Consider the following 19,626-nt stretch of genomic DNA (forward strand, 5'->3'; position numbering starts at 1 on the left):
CTGACCCACCTTGCCAGTCTCAGCCCCTTCAATTGTGCTCCAAGCAAGCTGTGGAGGATACATTTCACGCTGTAAAGTAGACCTTTGGGGACCTGTCTGGTTTTCTGTAATGCATTCCATTTAGTCATTCATATCCTGATAATCACATATACTCTACTTCAAAATAATAAAATAGCATTTGTTCTGAAACATTCTGCAATTTAAATCTATTCTGAGACTACTTTGCTTTGTCATTATTCTGAATTAGCGGCTCTTCCATGAAAAGAAAATAATTATATTTGCTATAAGAAGGAAACGCACACTGCAAAAAAAAAATAATAATAATAATAAAATAAGGCGCTGAGTGCAGGCCAGGAGAGGAGTTTTTTAAGGTCAGGATCCCAAAATAATCTTCTAGGAGTTCATGAAGTCTCTTTCCTTGGAGGTCTCAAAGTCCAGTTGCAAAGCTAAGTGCAGTGGGGGTTGGGAGGCCTGTATACAGCCCTGCTAGGAAGAGGGCAAAAACAACTTGAGGTCTCAGCAGAGCCATCAGACGACTGTGGTGTCAGTCTCAGGTACCCCTTTGCACTGACCACAGCGGGAAACCCTGGCTCAGCTCGCACCGGACTCCAACACCACCTGTAGATCAGGGTTTCTCACCACAGCGGATTGCCACTGGGGCTGGATAATTCCCGGCAGTCAGGAGTACCCTGCATGTGGTGGGGCATCTGGCAGCAACCCCGGCCTCCATCTATTACATAAAAATAAAACTGCCCTAGCTGTGACAGCCACAAATATCCTGAGATGTCACCAAGTGTTCACTGAGGGACAGAATCATCCAGAACTGAGGGTCCTTGTGAGACACACACACACACACACACACACACACACACACAGCTTCACGGGTCAGCATCACTGCTCCTAACTTGTATCTTCCATCTTCTTAATAAAAATCAAAACACCCTTGACCACAGGAAGTGAAAAGCACACCAACAAAGATGTGCATTTCTGTAAAGACACAGAAACACTGGAGCCAGCATGGTGGTACATCAGGTTAAGCCAACACCTGCAAAGCCAGCATCCTGTATGGGTGCTGGTTCCAGTGCCGGCTGCTCTGCGTCTGATCCAGCTCCTTGCTAATGCACCTGAGAAGCATCGGAAGACGGCTCAGATACTTGGTCCCCTGCCACCCACATGAGAGACCTGGCTGGAATTCCAGGCTCCTGGCTTCATCCTAACCCAGTCCCAGCTATTGTGGCCATTAGGGGAGTGAATCAGCAGATGAGAGATCTCTCTTCTCTTTCTCTGTCACTCTGCCTTTCAAATGGGTAAAATAATTTTGTTTTCAAATACAACAAGAATAGTTTCTATTAAGCATTAAGATATTCATTGCCACCTTTGCAAAGAACAAAACAGGAAGTAACAGGTTGCACAGGGAACCTATTTATTTCTTGCTCAAACAGGATTACATGCTGCAGTATCATTTCCCTCCCGTTCCCGGGCAGTGTCTCATCTGAGATCCCACTGAATGCACCTGCGGAGCCACTGCCTAGGCTGAGAGGTGGGACACTTCAGGTACCCAAAAGATAACACAGGGACACAAAGAAAGTGCACAGGTGCAACTTAATTTCAAGGTCCATTAGCAGCACAAAGGGGAGAAAATGACACTTCCAAATGCAAGCCCTGGAACTCAGCAGGGACGTGTTTTCAGATGGTCAGAATAATAATATGGTTGTGTTTTTAAGAACAGCAGTCAAGTTCAAATACAGCATACTTCAACTCTGAGGACAGGAATATGCTGCATGCTGCAAGTGGTATTTGAAAAATACAGGCCTGCTAAACATGCAATTTCGAGTAAACACCAGAAAACAGTCACTTCAGTTTTGCCTGCACCTTTAATCTTGTGCATGTTGACCTTGCGATTCTAAGTGATCACAATGAAATACTTAAACTGGATACCATTTTGACTTTCAGCACACAGTCAACATCGGTCAGTTGTTCAGCTGATGTCAAATGACAAGAGGCTACTGAGAATAAAGTGAATACATGTACACAGACACCCCCCCTACAGAGAGCAAAGGCAATGCTCCCATCCTCCCAAAGATCACAATCTAGACTTGTAAGGATCACAATCGGTGCAAGTTCAACAGCACAGAAGCTCAGAATAACCAACACAAAAGGGAGTCCTGCTACTTAGCTGCTGAGGTCTGAGAAAAGGCAATGAGATACTGAGTACTTGAAAATATAAATGGAGAAGAGAAACGCCTTCTGTAGTGAAAGCAAATATAGTCTCCTCCCCTGGAACGCAATCCACCTGAGCAGTACCTGTGGTGCACCTGCAACAGGTAAGGCTTTGAACGTGACACCAAAGGCAGCACAAAGAGGATGTGGGCTGGGTCTCGGTCCTCAGAAAGCAGGCCCTTTTAGTTTCAGGTGAGCAGGTGCGTGACCCATCCTCCCCACTCCACTTGGCCATTTAAGGAATCAAAACTACACAGAGGCACAATTCTTTTTTTAATGGATCATCCTTAAAGTAGGTAATTTTGACAAGGGAGCAGTGAAGCCCTTTCAGGGTGTATATTTGGAGAAACTGACTGCTGTTGGCAGAAGGAAGGGGACCTTTTAAAATATGCTTTGTCATTTCTGTGATTCCCCTCCCTCAAGATAACAGCTCAAAAATACAGTGTAATCCGATGCCTGATTTTAATAAATTTCATTTCCACCTCAATTTCTCCAAAGGCACATTCACTTTCACATAATCAGAAAGCCCAAGGGTGATAAATTTGGAAAGAAAAGCCACTTGGGGTAAAGGCCACACAGAACACAGCTACACAGAGAAAATGAAGGGCACACACAGCTGTCCCTTTAGAGAAAACAAATTTAGGGAATCCATCTTCAACTGCGATAGCACCCAATCTAGAAGCAGTTTATAGCCAAGAAGAAGATATATCAGCAAGCAATGAGACAACAGTACGCACGCAGGAACATCAGTGAGCAACAGGGCACCAGAGAAAACAGCACCGACACACCAGGGAGGACATTTCTCAGCCATTACCACATGTCTTACAGCAGGAAGGCGGAAAGAAAACCCTCTCTCAGCGAGAAGTGGAATCCCATAAAAATGAACTCTCTCCCAGCTCAGGAGCCATCCCTGAGATGACAAGAGGCCCCAAGGATGCACTGCACGGCCGTGGATCAGGGCGAGGGCAGCAAAGCCATGCAGGCTGCTCATGAACTAGGACGATCCGTTTACACCTGCATCTTTCTTCTTGCTACCCTCATCTACGGACATGGCCAAGAGTTCAAAATATGCAAGGGCTACCTGACAAGATACGAAAAACCCTCCAGCCCCGAGGGGAGAGAGAGGATGCACAGCACAGCTGTACCTACTCCGGCCAGCGCAGCGCAGCACAGCAGGATGCACCTGCACACCCAGAGAAAGGAGGTGCGAGAACGAGCTCAAGGCTATGTATGTGTCAACTGAGTGAGACTAACTCCTTACACAGGGCCATTATCTCCTGTGAAAAAGCAGACATCAAGTCCCTCCCCTTCCTGAAGGTCTGTCCACGATCCCGTGCCCTACGACTTGAAGCGCACGGTGGGCAGTCTCTGTCCGTGAGCCTGGCACACAAACAGGACAGCCAGAGACAGCAGGACCCCCTACCAGAGGTCAGAAAGGCTGCAGACATGCTAACACAGGTCCTTACGCTCTCGGACAGAGGCAGTGGGGGCAGTGAGGTTAGGGGGAGCACACTCCATTCCAACTTCCAGAAATCTGATATTGCAGAGACACGATGGAATCAGATCGGACCCCCGCAACAGCACTTCCCACTGGCAGGGGAGTGGAGGCTGGGGAGGCATGGCTGCCACTTATTAATAAGCAGCTCACCACAGTGGGAGGTTTTCTTGTCTAATTACAGAAGCTGCTGGAAACTGCAAGGAAGATGGGATTTATGGCCCAGATGACACTGCCTCTGTGTTGTAATTAAAAGTTATTTTTAATACCTTTGTTTGGTTGGATACTTTGGATTATTCAAAATATATTTTGCAACAAGGCAAAACACACAACAAAAAAGGTAACACAACCAGCTTGCTTCAAGTGAAACAACTAAATGTTTTGACATTGGGAGGTAGGCAAGAAAGTGGCTATCTTCCACCTGGGGCTGAGAAATTTGACCAGAAAGAGGGAGAGAGGAAAAAAGATGCCAGGAAGTATACAAGGAGAGTTTCCAAAAACTTCAAAGTAACTTACTTCATCCACTAGCTAAAGAGGGGCTACCATTCACCAGAAGTATGCCTCTAACACTAGCCCAAAGCATCTAACCCTAATCCCAACTCTGCGCTTTGTCCACGGTCCCTAGGAACTGTGGTCCCCAGAACAAGGGCTGCCCTCAAGCACAGGCCCAGGGGCTGACCCAAGGGCAGTGGCCTGACAGGGATGAGAGTTCAATGTCAAGTGCAGACAGCAACATGCTGTGTATGATCTGGGTGTGGTCTTAAACCCATTTCTCTTCTCTCTTTCAACATTCTGGTTTCAAGAAGGGGCCCGGCAAAACGCAGCCCTGTAGGAATTGCATGGTGGAGTGCACAGTGACAATAATGTGGTAAGCCCGATACAGGGGCCATTTATGCCCTAAATGGCAAATCTGGAATTTCTCTCTCTCCATATACACATTGGAGGTACTGTCTGCATGGGTGGCTCTTCCCTAACAATGCGGAGCAGAGAATCAGACTTTTGAAATTTTCTGATGGGAGTAGGGTGCAGGAAGCAACTCTAACTGGTGGGGGCCTCTCTGGTCACCGCGGTATATCATTTAATCCATGCTTACGAATCTTCTCAATACCAGTGAGTTCTGGGAGCTCATCATATGCAAATGTGTCAGAGAAAACACTGGATATTACACATCGTGGCGAGACCATAAAAGCCTTCTAACATATGTTACTCAAAAATAAACTGACTTAAACTTTACTTTACAATGACTATGCCATGCTGGTGGGATTTATATTATTCCTTTCATCTTTTCCCAAAGCAGGAAGTGACACCACGCCAGGACACGGAATCGTCATTCTTACCTGCCACATTAATTTTCTCAAGTGCTACCAAGCTGGGAACAGCTGTTGTGGAGTTGCTGGAGTTTGTTCCCGTGCCATTGATGACGAGATTGTCCACCTTCGACTCCAGCTTCCCAATGCGCTGCAAGATATTATCCAGTAACACAGCAAGAGTTTTCTTCAGATCTGTAAAAGAAAACGGGAACAGTTTGAAATGCCTTTGGCCTCTGCCCACCTGTCTGGTTACCTCTCCCACTTGAACACGGACATCAAAATTTCTCCCACATTTCTCAAATGGCTCCCCAAAAAGCCTATCCTAACAAATCACATTGTCAACCCTCACAGACCCTACTCAACAACAAATCCGCCTAGTGCAGAAACTATGTTTGGATATGAGTCACCTTAAAAAATTATTTCCAGCTCTGAGGCCCACAGAGAAAACTCTACGACATAGCCTTCCACCACTGAGCTGTTTTAAGTTCCCCTTCCTTCCAACACTATGGTTACTAACACACAAAATGACAACCCGAAGGTTCAACAGGGCCCCAAAGTAGCTTCTGGCTCAAGTTCATTGTTATTTTTGGTGTTGTGTACTCTAGCATGTCCCATTTTTTAAAGAGCTTATTTCTGTTGGTTACATGTGGTAGTACTTATTAAAAGCTACAGTTCCAGATTTCCAGGGATAATGGAAAAGCCAGAGTTGACTGTAATCAGATTCCGAAAAAATACTAAGAATAAAGATGAGGGCCATTTGTTCACTCACAAATATTTATGAAAGATCTGCTGTGTGCCTGGCCCTGCTCTATCTGCCAGGCACAGTGTCTCATGCAGCTTGCATTCAGCATCGGCTACCTGCTAGCCTAGTGGTGGACCCTCTCTGGAGGCAGCAAAGGAACACCATCATACACAAGCCACTCGGGTTGCGATGTGGTTTGGGCAGCCCCCAGTGTTTGGAAATTAGCCTGGGGACTCCACACTAACTTTAAACGCTAAAGGCTGGACCCTCCGTCTTATGTAACTGGATGAGGAGTGGAGACAGGACCCAACCACAGTGTTTAGGAAATAGACCTACTAGGAGGGGCCTCAGGACACTGGGGCTCTGCCCTCAGAGAGTAGTTCTCATAAGACGGTTGGCACAACAGCTTGAGTTTGGCCTTCCCTCCCCCTCCCTCCCTCTCTGCCCTCCCTTCTCCCCCTTCCTGGCTTTGCATGTGGCCCTTCCAATGCACACACCGTGCCACTGCTATCTGCTGCCCTCACCAGATGCCACACCAGGGAGGCCACCTCATCTTAGACCTGAACCTCCAGCTGCATACGCCTCTTCTCTTTATAAAGTTAGTTGCCTCGGCTAATGCAGTGCAGTGAAGAACAGCTGATTAACATGCAGCATTTCGCAAGCTTGTGCACCACATACGCCACAGGCTGATAAGGAGAGAGACTCAAAGAAAGGAAGGCTCTGAGGGTGATCATTCAGACGAGAAGGAAGAAAAGGAAAACGCACACAAAATAGTTTTGATGATACATCCAATAAGAAGACGAAGGGAAAAAAAACAGATGAGAAGGGGCCTGAGATGCTGATGAAAGGAGGAAATGATGTGGAGGAAAAGCCCTTTGAAGCCTCTGGTGAAAAGCAGGAGGAGGGGAGATGCGAGGTGAAGGGAGGCAGTGAGGTGGAGGAAAAGTTATCTGATGATTCCGGCGGGAGGGGGTCTTGGGTGGTTCTGAGAATGTTCGGGAAGAGGGGTCCTGGCCACAGGCAGCAGCTTTGTCCTCAATAGTGATGATGATGGTAATATTTGACCTCCTTCAACTTGACCCATGGGAAGCATCCTCCATCTCTATTTGCCTCTGTTTCAGGGTCATTACCAGTAGTCTCACATGAACATGTGCATAGTGGTCGGAGGTCATCAGCGTAATGCACTTAAGCTTTTCTCGTTGTCATCTGCACCTAATGATGTGGTCATCATACTCATTGACTGTCCGTCCAGTTAAAGCTAAACAGTTGGGGCAGTGCTGTGGCGTAGTGGGTAAAACCACCGTCTGTAGTGCTGGATCCCATATGGGCACTGGTTCAAGTCCTGGCTGCTCCACTTCTGATCCAGCTCTCTGCTATGGCCTGGGAAAGCAGAAGATGGCCCAAGTCCTTGGGCCCCTGCACCCACGTGGGAGACCTGGAAGAGCCTCCTTGCTTCAGATCGGCACATCTCCAGCTGTTGCAGCCAACTGGGGAGTGAACCAGCAGATGGAAGCATGCTCACTCGCTCGCTTGCTCGCTCGCTCTCTCTCTCGTAACTCTTTCAAATAAATAAATCTTTTTTAAAAAAGCTGCACAGTTAAAATGGAAGTAAACAGGGTACTTTCGTCAGATTCGTGAAAGGCATTCAGAATGAAAATTTTTAGACTATTCTAAATGAAGTTAGTGATATTAAAACAATTTTAAAAGTTGGTACTATTCAGAAATCTAATATTGGACTTGAATTGAACTGCATTTCAAATGCATGCTATTGCTTTATTCATACTAGAGGTTGGCTTTTCTAAGGACTTGAAACATCCCATAGCAGTCTGCTTGCTTTCAGTTTGTGTGGCCACTTATATCCCCATTTCTTCTCTGCAAACTGGAACACTTTGCTGACCTCATAAAGGAAATGACACTTTGGCGGTTTTTCCTTGCCCAATCCTTGCAAATTGCCTTTTATTTGTTTTCTGCCCCCTGTTCCATTAAACTTAGCTCTTGGGGGTGGAGATGCAATCTTACTGAAAACACAGAGAAGACTAAAATTCTACTGTGTACTGTTCCTTAGCCCCTTTGAGTTCTTTGATTAAAGTTTGGAGACTTCTCCCCAAGAAAACGCATGCACATACACTACCCAGCGGCTGGTGTGGTGTGAGCAGGTTCACCGAGCCCCCGGAATTTAAGAACCTGTGTCACACACACTTCAGCTTGCCTTGAATTCCATTCTACAAGCACAGTGCCTAGCATTGTAGCAAGTTACACAGTCGCAACAATACTGTGGATCTTTGTTGATGCTTTCCAAATTCAGTACTGATGCTTCCTGACTCCTAACATGGCACTCAGACGTGTAAGTATAAACAGCAAAACCAACTGCATCAGTGATCTTCCCCCACCCCCTCAAAAAAAAACAAACAAAAAAAAAAAAAAAAAAAAAAGGAAAGGAGATGTTGACTTGTGTCAGAAAGGCACACATGAGAATAAAATCCAGATCCATTTACAAGGAACTGGGAGTGGGTGACGACAGAAGTGTCCAGTGGCTAGCAGCATAGAGAGCTTTCAACAAGGACACATGGGAGGTGGCTACCTGCCTCTGAGCAGGTGCTCAGATCCAGGCAGGAAATAAACACACCTGCTCGGAGGGTTCACAGCCCAGACCACAGCCAGCACTCCTCACCCACACTGCATTGAGGCTGGCCCCTCTCCCCAGGTCCAAAGAGACATGGAATTAACAAGAGGTTTGTGTTCTTGGTGGCTTACACTTGAGCAGACTGAAAACTCCAACAGAAATAAACCACATCTGTATCCTGAAGTCTGGTTCTTGCCATAATCTTACCTCACACATCAAACACTGGGCTTCTTCAAAATGATCTGCAACAGCTCATTCATTTTATTTTTTATAATTAGGTGTTATTAGCTGTCTAGGAAATAGATTACTTCTTATTACTGTTTGAAAGGCAGAGTGACAGAGAGAGGGGCAGGACAACAGAGAAAGGATCCTTCCATCCACTGGTTCACTCCTAAACAGCCGCCATGGCCAGGGCTGGGCCAGCCTGAAGCCAGGAGTCTGGACCTCTATCCTGCTCTCTCTCAAGGGCGGCAGGGCCAACATACTTGGGCCATCTTCTGCTACTTTTCCAGGCACATTAACTGGGAGCTGGATCAGAAGTGGACTATGATGCCAGCACCACAGGCAACCGCTGAACCCTCTGTGCCACATTGCAGGTCCCTGCAAACATTTTCTTATTTTCTACATATAATGTTTTGACACCTTTAAAACCTTGTGGCTGGGAAGAGACTGCCCCTCAGGGGCTAATACTTAAAAGATAAAGAAGGATCCAGCCCCAGAAACCTGTCTATGATATGCAAACTAACTTATCCAGAGCCACACCTCCCCTCTCTGGCCTCTGCCACCCACCAGATCACTCTGCCTTCGTGCACCAGGTACCAGGCAGTGAGACCCTGCGAGAGCTCAGAGCCCACAAAATCCTCAAAGCAGCCATGCCTCATCTGTTCCCACTGCCCTGGCATATCTTCCCAATAGAAATCCCCACTAAAAGCTCTGGCTAAAACTTTCCCCTGATGCCTACCTTCTCCTGTCTGCCTGCCATCTTCCCCAGGTGGCCCTGTGTGGCCAGCCATGCTCCCCCACCCCATCCCGGCCCAGGACTTGAGTCTAACACTCTTTATTTTCCTAAGCCTGTCCTGTGTACTGTTGGAGCTGCATCTGACTGGCCACCTCAGAAGCATCAGAAAACACACACCAGCCAGCCACAGCAGTGGAGCAAGAGGATTAAAACTGACTGGAACCCAGGTGGAAGACAGCAACTGATGTTTCCTGAAGGCTTATCGCGAGCCCAGGACCCAGCTAAGCAGTCTTGTTGGATCTTCTCATTCTCCCCGAGGTACGGATGAGCTCATCCTACAGATGGGGAAAGGGAACACGCTAATCCATCAGAACCAGAGCCAGGCTCTGGCCTGCAGGACTCCCTGCTGCCTCCCTGGGACCACTCAGAGGTCAAGGACCTGGGCAGCAGAACCAAGCAGGGATGAGGCTCGGTCTCTCACGCATGGCACAGTGGTTAGGGACCTGGACTCCACAGCCAGACTTCTGCATTGCAGTCCGTCTCTCCATTTCTGTCTGCTTCTGAGTGAAGCACTGGTAAGAACAGGCTCCCTCTTTTAGGCTATGATGAGGGCTTAATGAGTTAATATTTATAGAATGTCTCCAACACTGCCTGGGACACAGTAAGCACTGCACAACTGCCTGTTAAATATAACAGGACTTCAAGAAAGTTTATGGAAAATGAAATTGCAATTTTATTTCGGGGGCATGCATTTGGCACAATGGTTAACACGCCACTTGTCATGCCTACATTCCATACCGGCGTGCCTCTGTTTGATGCCTGGCTCTGGCTCCCAACTCTAGCATCCTGTTAATGCACACCACGGGAGGCAGCAGCTGATGGCTGCAGTATTTGGGTCTCTGCCAACCACATGGGAAACCCGGATTGAGTTCCCAACTCCTGGCTTCAGCCTGGTGCAGCCACAGCTCTTGTAGGGATCTGGGGAGTGAACCAATTGATGCAATCTTTGTCACACACACTGTCTCTCTCCCTCCTTCATATTAAAAAATATTTTTATGCAAAACAATTTTTAAAATCCACAAAGGGCCTTCAAAATTTCATGACATTTGATTAGTATGAAAAACTATTCACAAATTTTTAAAAATTTATGGATGAAAATAAACTCACGTTTTAATTGCATTTTCCATGAACTTTTCAAAGTAACCTTATGCATAAATAAAATCAAACCTCCCTCTGGACAATGCTCTCATCCTTCCAAAAGAAGTCTCTCCCCAGAAAATAGTGCTCTATCCCAAGGGTTGAGAGCTCTCTCTGGGGCTGCAGCCCCTGGGTCAGCAGGATTCAGCCTGTCCCTGGCACATCGTCAGCAGGGAGGACAGCAGGTATTCATTACCTGCTCTGCATCAGCTGGCTCCCAGAGTTCTGAAGATTGCCTGAGGCCAGCCACACGGGAGAGGCAGCCATGCTCAGTGGAAAAACAAACACTCCTTAGAGCAGACTATCAATTTTCCCAGCTCCAGCCTCTCTCTCAAGGCCAGATCACCAGCCAATCAGAATCCCTGTTAAAACAGCATCAAGCTATTGCTGGCAATGGTAGTGAGCCAGCCTCAGGAGCCCCAGCCCTCCCGTGTGGGTTGGATTAACTCAGTTTCCTGACCTTGGCTTTATCGACTAATTCTTTGTTGTGGGGACCGGGCATTGTAAACTGTTAGCCCAGATGCCTGGACTCTACCCACATGACAACAGCGATTCTCCAGCTGTGGCAACCAAAACATGTCCCCAGACATTGTCAACTGCCCCTGGAGGGACAAAATTGCCCCCATCTGAGAACCACCAAAGTAAGATGCATCCTCTCAGCCCTCGTGGTCCCATGGCCCGACTGCAGAAATACTGAGACAGAATACTGGTAGAGCAGTTACAGGACAGGGAAGCCAAGACTGGTCCACTCAGGGAGCTTGCTCTAGGTGCAACTTCCATGCCCTGGAGGCACTGCCACCAATCCTACAGGTGGCAGTCAAGTGGAAGTCTACCTTCACCCCTAGAGGGGACGAGGAAAAGCCAGACCAGGACTGGGGAGTGCTCAGGGCAGGAACCTTTAGGAAACACATTCGAAGGCACAGGAGTGCTGGACAGGGTACCTGACCCATAGCCATTGGTGGTGGTCATAGGCGGAACACACTCCAGGTAGACATGCATTTGTAACATCAACAATTAAGATATTCTGCCTCCAGTCTCAAACTACAGTGCATTAGAAATTGTGACCTACTCTCTGCTGTTGGCTCTACCTGTGACAGACTGGTCTTCTTGGACTCTGACACGGTACGAACAAGGGAATTCATGGTGATGAGGCAGGATGTGGATGCTTATCATGACCACCACCCTCGACGGCTGCTACCTGCCACTTGGAATGAATTAGCTCTCCAATCCCACCAAAACAATAGGAAGAGCATTCCTGTGTCAACTCCATCCATCTGACCCAGTGTCATTAGCATCATCCAGCTGATACTGGATTAGAAACTTCCACACGAATCAAGTGATCTAAGGCTAAAACCAGCAAAGAATCTGACTTTGCACAGCATCTGCGTTTACATAAAGATAGAAAATACGGCGACCATAAACCTTGGACTCTAGGCACTGGGGAGGCCAGTGTTGGTTCTAAGGTGGTGTTGGTGATGGGTCCTGGAGACCGAGACTCTGCTGGGACTATTGGTCTGACACAACAGCAGCGCTGGGAATCACTATTTTGGCAGAGTTCACGATCAACTCCAGCTGCTATCTGAGTTGCCATTTCAAAGCAGTCCAAAACAAGACTAACACTGTTGATAAGAGACACGCAGACATAGGGTGCTAAGCCCATCTCTGTATCCTTACCAACCAAGACCAGTGTCTAGCCCACTGTAGCACTCAGTCCATAGCAGCTGTATAAGTAAAAAGCTAAATAAAGCAAAGCTAAATAAATTCTTTCCAGGTGATGAAATTGTTCCTCATCATCTTTTCCAGCTAAACCTGCAGAAACTGCTAACGGTTTTATTACAACTGTAAACCAATACTGCAGTACCTCCGTTTGTGCTTTAGTCTTAATAGTAACCCATTTATCCACGAAGACTGTACACCAAAGAACTGTTTCTACAGAGTTTAATAAGAAAATTAGGGTGAAAACGTTCTTCCAGATTCTGGCATAACATTTTATATTTATCATTGTGCTTTATGGCTGTTACAGCAGTAAAACGTGTCCTCCGCAGGATTACAATTTTCAATTACTAATGAGCTCCTAAAGTTTTGTTTGTGCTTCAAAGCCTTACCAATAAAAATTTAATCCCAACATTACTAGTGCGAGCCTGTGTTCCTAAAACTCACCGTACACGATAACGATGAAATCAAAGCAGTTGAAACACTTTAAAATATCCCTCTTGGGGGAGTAAGCTTTGGTTTCTATCAATCCAAATGTTCTTTGATAGATGACAAGATCACTTGAACTGCGTGAGGACAGGTGTCCTGACAGCTTCTGTCAGCTTCCATTTCTAGAAAGCCATGGCATTATGGGGCTGGAAGGTGATGATATGACCTTGAACACAACACTCAAAGAGGTATCTCTACCCTGTCCACACCACTGTGGCTTGAACACTGCATGAGCCTGTCTCCCTGAGGTCCACGTGCGGCAGGCTTGGTTCCCACTGTGGCAGTGCTGGGGTGGCGGAAGCTTGCAGACCGGGAAGCCAGACGCAGGCGATAAGGTCCCTGGGGGCACTGCCCTCAGAAGCCACTCATCTCTCAGTTCTGCAAGTGCTGCCTGGTAACAGGGAACCTGGCCCCAATCTCTCTTCCCTCCTGTCCCACCACATGACTGCGCCATCCCTCCCTGTGGCAGGTCCCCCGACCACAATGCTTTGCACCAGGTCAGGATGTGGTCAGAAGGCCCTTACCAGGGGCCAAACCAAAGGAGGCTGCCCAACCTTGGGCTTTTCAGCCTACAAAAGTACAAACTCAACAAACATCTTTGCTTTATATACCACCCAACCTCAGGTATTTTGTTATAGCAACAGAAAACTCAGACACTTGCTGTGCTCCCTATACAGAATCCAAGGAGAAGGGATTCCAGTAGGAAGAATGGCCCCACTGATGGGAAACAGTTTATAGATGGGAAATAGTTTATAGATCTATCACTTAAAGCTATGAGACTGGGTGGTCAACACGGACTTCCCAGATGAGCAATCTCCAAGCAAGGCCATGGTGGGGCTTACTGCTATCTCCTAGCCCCTTTGCCCTGGGCCACCCTTCCCAAGCAGTTCTCAGCACTACTGTGCAAACTCACAGTCAAGATGGAGTCATCGTCACGACGGCCCATCATTAACACTACCTCCGAACCTGCAGAAACCACCGGGCAAGGATTCTCAGCTCGGCCAAGGGCGCGTTCCACTGTTCAGGTGTGGCTGCCAGGGTTCAACGGCGCAGAACCAACCATGCAAGGACCAAAGACTTACAAGCAAGCTGCCCAAAGTCATTTTTATCTGTGCTTGTTCCTGACTCCAATCCCTTTTCACCACGGCTGCCCCGAGGGGCAGAGCGTGAACAACAGTGCCACAGAGAGGCTTCATCAGCTGTTGTGGAGCAGCCAGCAAAAGGCAGAGCGTTAATGAGAAAGGAAGGTGCTAATGAAAAAAGAATTAACCTCAACCTCCTACTGCCATCCACTGCCAGGAACGTCAAGTTGCATCAGTTATACATTGTAAAATTAATTCTAAAGTGACCTTTCCATAGAAAGATAATGCAGTTACGGTGATCATCAGAATGCAGTCCATTCATTCTGATCAAGGGCATCCAAAGTCAGTGCTATTTGTAAGAGACAATGGCGTTATTTATTATAGACGAGAACTGGAATCTACCAAAGCGCCAACAAAAAGGTTAGATTACATCTCGTCACCCCTTCATGAAGCAGAACAAAGCACCACATTGTAAGCTCAGAGCGGGCACAGACCGGGTCACGTGGTCATCTCTCTCTACTGCCCATTGCTATGAATACCAGGATTTCAGTAAGCATTTATGGAATGGATGGATCAAAGGGAAAACCATATAGTCATCAAAAATACCTAATGGAGTGAGGAAATACAAAGAAGGTGAGTTTTTTTTTTTTTTTTTTTTTTTAAAGATTTGAGAGGCAGAGCTATAGACAGATACAGGGAAAGACAGAGGGAGAGGTCTTCCATCTGCTTGTTTACTCCCCAGATGGCTGCAATGGCCAGAGCTACACCAATCCTAAGCCAGGAGCTTCTTCCCCAGGTCTCCCACATGGGTGCAGGGAGCCTGAACACTTGGGCCATCTTCCACTGCTTTCCCAGGCCATGAGCAGAGAGCTGGATAGGAAGTGGAGCAGTCAGGACACAAACTGACACCCATAGGAGATGCTGGCACTGCAGGTGGAGGCTTAGCCTACCAAGCCACAGCACAGGCCCCAGAAGGTGAGTTTTAAAAACTCAGTATGAGCCGGCGCCGCGGCTCACTAGGCTAATCCTCCGCCTAGCGGCGCCGGCACACCGGGTTCTAGTCCCGGTCGGGGCGCCAGATTCTGTCTCGGTTGCCCCTCTTCCAGGCCAGCCCTCTGCTGTGGCCAGGGAGTGCAGTGGAGGATGGCCCAGGTGCTTGGGCCCTGCACCCCATGGGAGACCAGGAAAAGCACCTGGCTCCTGGCTCCTGCCATCGGATCAGCGCGGTGCGCTGGCCGCAGCGCGCCGGCCGCAGCGGCCATTGGAGGGTGAACCAACGGCAAAGGAAGACCTTTCTCTCTGTCTCTCTCTCTCACTGTCCACTCTGCCTGTCAAAAAAATTAAAAAAAAAAAAACTCAGTATGAAATACGATCCCACAGTGGGCATTTGGTACAGCAGCTTTGGTTAGGATGAGCATATTCCATAACAGAGTCTGAGATCAAGTCCCAGCTCCACTGCTAATTCCAACTTCCTGCAAATGCACATTGTTAGAGGCAGGGACCCAACTGCTTGATCCACCCAGGACGTGCATTAGTAGGAAACTGGAAGCAGAGGCCAGGTTTGCACCCAGGCATTCTGACATGGGATGCACGAGTCCCGAGTGGTATGTTAACCCTAAATATCACCCCTTTCATTCTTCTTTACAATCTATTTCACATAAAAAAAAAGAAAAGAAAAAAAAACCACACTGCTTTCCAAGTCACAAAGACTTTCAATACTAGTTAATCACAGACACCATACAATGATCTATCTAGACCCAGTGTCCTACTCTCCAGTAAGCCAATGCCCACCAGAATCCTCTCCATAGTCTCATTTGAATTTTAAAGCCACCCAGTGGATTATTGCCTGGTGGGAGAGTTGACAAATGGGCCTTCTCCCCCCCCCCACCCCCACAGTTGAGGCAGCAACAGAGACTGAACACAAAAAGGTGCTGAACATTTGACCCAGCAGTGGAAGCAGCGCTCAGATGCTCAGCATCTCGGACCACGTCTCTCCCGGTTAGAACTGCAGGGTTAGGCTTTGATCAGAACTTGACTGAGTACCTAGCAGTGAATGTCATTCCCGGGGAACTGCAGAAGGCGGCATCAGCATTTCAGGGAACCTTCCACGCCGCAGAATTTGAGAAAAGACCCTATCTGGGCCAGTGATGCAATCAAGAGCTTTATGGATTCTGTAAACACCCAGGACAGAGTTTTTGGGTCCTTCTCTGAATTTTGCTAACAGCAAGCCAGCTCCACAAGTAGGGATGAAGAATGTTAGCCCTTGTTACAGGACGAGACAAGGACTCAGAGGTACTTTGACATCGAGGCCATTGTCACCCAAGAGCCCTGACCAGCCTCCAGAGACCTCATCTTCCCTTGCACATTGTTTCTTCCTACACAGCACCCCAATACCACAAACATCCAACAATGCACACCCCCTGTTTACATGAAACAGTGAGTCAGAACACACCTGGCTTATCTCACAGCCCACAAAGGAAAGCTTCTTTGGACATGACAGTGACAATGCCACCTTGCTTCCTCCGGAGCAGGGCCTGCTTCCTCTCCTGTCTGGTTAGGCCCCATCCCTGCAAAGGCTAAGGGCAGCTGCACGACCAGATTCCCAGAGCCGGGTGTTGAAATGAATAAACCATCTGCATAGACGATTTTAGGTGGGTAGGGAGAGGCTGGTTGTGCACAGGATGGGGCTAGTGACAACCCGCATGCAATGAACACACTTCACTCACCTAAATGCTCCTGCACTCTGTCATCCCTGACACCCATGACGAGCCCATGAGGCAGAAATGCGACATCCTCTGCTTTCCAGAAGAGGAAGCAGGCTGCCCAAAGACTAGCAACTCGCTCACCACCATGCATCTAGCAAGGAGCACACTCTCCGACCCTCCTCACAGGAACACTCCCTAACTGCCTTCCAGAACCAGCACCAGTTCCCACGTCAGGATCAAGTACAACAGCTACTCGGAGCCTCCTTGGCTGTGGAGTTCACAGGGGACGGCTTCTCATTTCCTGCTTCACTAAAAACAGGACTGCGATTTCCAATTCACAGCTGTGAGTGTGCCACACGGAGAGCCACAGCATCCTGCCAGCGGACAGGTGCTATCCATTTGTGGCTCCTACTGTGTGCCAGGCATGACGTGCAAAGCCTTAAGGCACGGCGGGGAGCCAAACAGACTAGAGTCCCTGCTCCTGGAAGACTTACGATCTAAGAGCAGGGAAAGAGATGGTCAGCAATGACTTGAATGTTAAATGCCCCCAAACACCCATGCATTACGGGGCTGCTCACAGGGTGGCGCCATGGAGAAGCTGTGGAAGATTTAAGGGGCGGAGCCCATTGACAGGTCCTCAGGTCAGGGGCCAAGGGTATCCTAGTAAGGTAGTTCTCCCAAGAGGGTTGCAATAAAAACCCGAGTTTGGGCCCAAACACTCTCCACTTCCCGGCTTGCCACACACATTGATCTTTCCAATGCATGTGCTCTGCCACCCATCAAGGAGCCTGCACCAGAGCCCACTTCATGCCACTAGGACTGGCAGCCTCCCAAACTATGAGCTAAATAAATGTCTCTTGCAGATGCAACTCGTCTCAGGCATGCTGTTGCAGTAACAGATGCTAACACAGGCATGGAGAGTAAGCTCGGGGCGGCACCCAGGGAGCTCGAGGGTCCTGAACCATGGAGATGACTATCAGGTTGAGCCCTCCTTGGAAGGGGTCAGGCGTGCTTCACTGGAACAGACGGAGAAGGAGGGGAGGTGAAGGGAAGAAAATGCAGAGTCTGGGAGATAGAGGAGCACTGAGGGCTGCCTGGGGATGGGGGCGGGGGCACACATGACACAGCGGGGAGAGGGAGAGGGTGCCACCAAGCAAGATGAGGGACAAACCCCACACCTGCACTCCTTCCGCCACCCACACTGGAAGTGGGGCAGAGGGGAGGAGGAGAAGAATCAAGCTCCATCGTCTCCTTGGACTCCTCTTGTCTAAAACTCTCCCAATGTCTCCCCAGCCGCCACCCCCCTGCCCCGGCAGGCTGGCCATGCTCGTGAACTTGGCCAGGCTGTGCTGGGGATGCCGGGCAGGCTGGATCTCCACCTCGAGATGGCTGGAAAAGTCTCAAGCTTCAAAGAGGCAGTTTTTGGGTTCTAACCTCTGGAGAGCAGGAAGCCCTTTCTTGAATCACACCAGCCCCATCCCCGAGGCCTGCAACAGCCCGGCTACTGGTCCCCCCCCCCCCCCCAGTTTCACTCCAAGAACGGTGCAGTCTTCAAGGGCAGTGGATTTCTTCCTGGGCCATGGAGGTTTTCTGTACTGCCCCACAGAGGTGCCAGCCTTTCAGAAAACTCTCCTTGATCTTATTTGTAAAACAGAGACCAGAAAAAAGAGGGGGAAAAAGAAAAATCAAAACTATTTTATAGGCTTGCATCTCTAATGAAATTGAACATAAGGGAATGTTCCTCCCTTCTTTTTCATAGGAGAGAAACCCTTGTTAAAAGGTCTAACCTGGACCTCAGAACCTCCTCTGGGTCTGCAACACAGCGCAGCCGCTACTGTTTCACAGCAATGCACAGCACCCCGAAATGGAGCCAATGGCTTCGACGCCAGCATATGCAAAGAGCCCAGGCAGCACCTGGCATACACCAGCCAACGACACAGACCTTTCCCCAAGCCCCAGGAGCACAGCCAGTAAACCGGACAGTCTAGGCCAAACCAGCTCAGGGAACCAGGGTCAGGCAGAAGGTAAGGAAGAGCAGGTGCACAAAACCCACAGGGCAAGGAGGAGCCAGGTGGCAGACAGACAGAAGGAGAGGCGGGGTGGCATAGAGAAGCTGCGTACCTCAGCTGCTTCCCAGCCCACACTGGTCACTTTCCCAGCACAGAGAACCCCAGTGCCCAGCAGAGCAAGCAGGTGAGACCCATCAGAGTTCCTAATGAAAGGCTGGACCCCTAGCGGGCAGATCACCATCAGAGAACAGAGGGGAACCAGGCCTGTCCTGTTAGATACAGAGTGACCACCAGGGCTCCGAATCTGGGTCAGGCCATTGGAGACAGGGATCACTTCACCTCAGAAACAAGAACGCCATTGACAGGCGAGAGCGGCACCACCTGTGACGCACTCCCCACCACTCCACTGGCAGGCACGGCAGCCATGCCAGCTGGGACCGCAGGCCAGCAGAGCCACAGAGGGCTCCAGCTCCCCATACGGCTGGAGGCGGGAGCCACACTCGCTCTGGACTGACAGAGGAGCACACGAGCACCCCCCAACACACAGAGCCTAGAAGTGAATGTTCCGTCTCAGCACACAGGCCGCCTGCACCTTTCAGTTATCATATACCAGAGATGTTCAGAAGACTACTCTTGTCAAATCACCACAAGGCTCATCAGGGCCAGAGGCCAGACAGTCCATCACAACTCCTACTGATGCTCCACCACCCGCGGTGTTACATGCACCAAACCCACCGTTAGCTGAAGAGATCTTTAAATCAAAATCGCACTTAATACACCCAGCCCACCAAAAACACTGGGTAAGCCAAGACCCCCTTACTGTCTGAGCACATAACAACCAACAGCAAGCGCATGGCAGGCACCACGCACACAGCCCCCGGCTCAGCAGCTGATGAAACCTACCGACACCCCACTTTACAAGTAGTTTGTGGGACAGGCAGTTAGCCCAGCGGTTAAGCTGCTGGTGCAGACACCCATGACCTATTTCTGGCACAGCTCCAGTGATAGTTCAGAGTGCTTGGGTCCCTGCCACCCAAATGCGGAAGCCTCAATTCCACTCCATGCTCCTGGGTCTGGAGGGGC

The 19,626-nt window shown here is 48.9% G+C and overlaps 1 protein-coding gene across 12 annotated transcripts in view; it reads right to left on the bottom strand.

Moving 5' to 3' along the window:
• MGAT5 (alpha-1,6-mannosylglycoprotein 6-beta-N-acetylglucosaminyltransferase) overlaps nucleotides 1–19,626 on the bottom strand; it is a 379,218-nt gene that overhangs the window by 217,572 nt on the left and 142,020 nt on the right. For all 12 annotated transcript variants that reach the window (XM_051849614.3, XM_051849612.3, XM_089329303.1 and 9 more), the window contains exon 3: nucleotides 5,053–5,217. In XM_051849614.3, coding sequence (XP_051705574.1) covers nucleotides 5,053–5,217 — 165 coding nt within the window. The remainder of the gene's footprint in view (nucleotides 1–5,052; nucleotides 5,218–19,626) is intronic.

This window comes from Oryctolagus cuniculus, chromosome 3 (genome assembly GCF_051225735.1).
Source record: "Oryctolagus cuniculus isolate XC-2025 breed Fujian yellow rabbit chromosome 3, ASM5122573v1, whole genome shotgun sequence".
NCBI lineage: Eukaryota > Metazoa > Chordata > Mammalia > Lagomorpha > Leporidae > Oryctolagus > Oryctolagus cuniculus.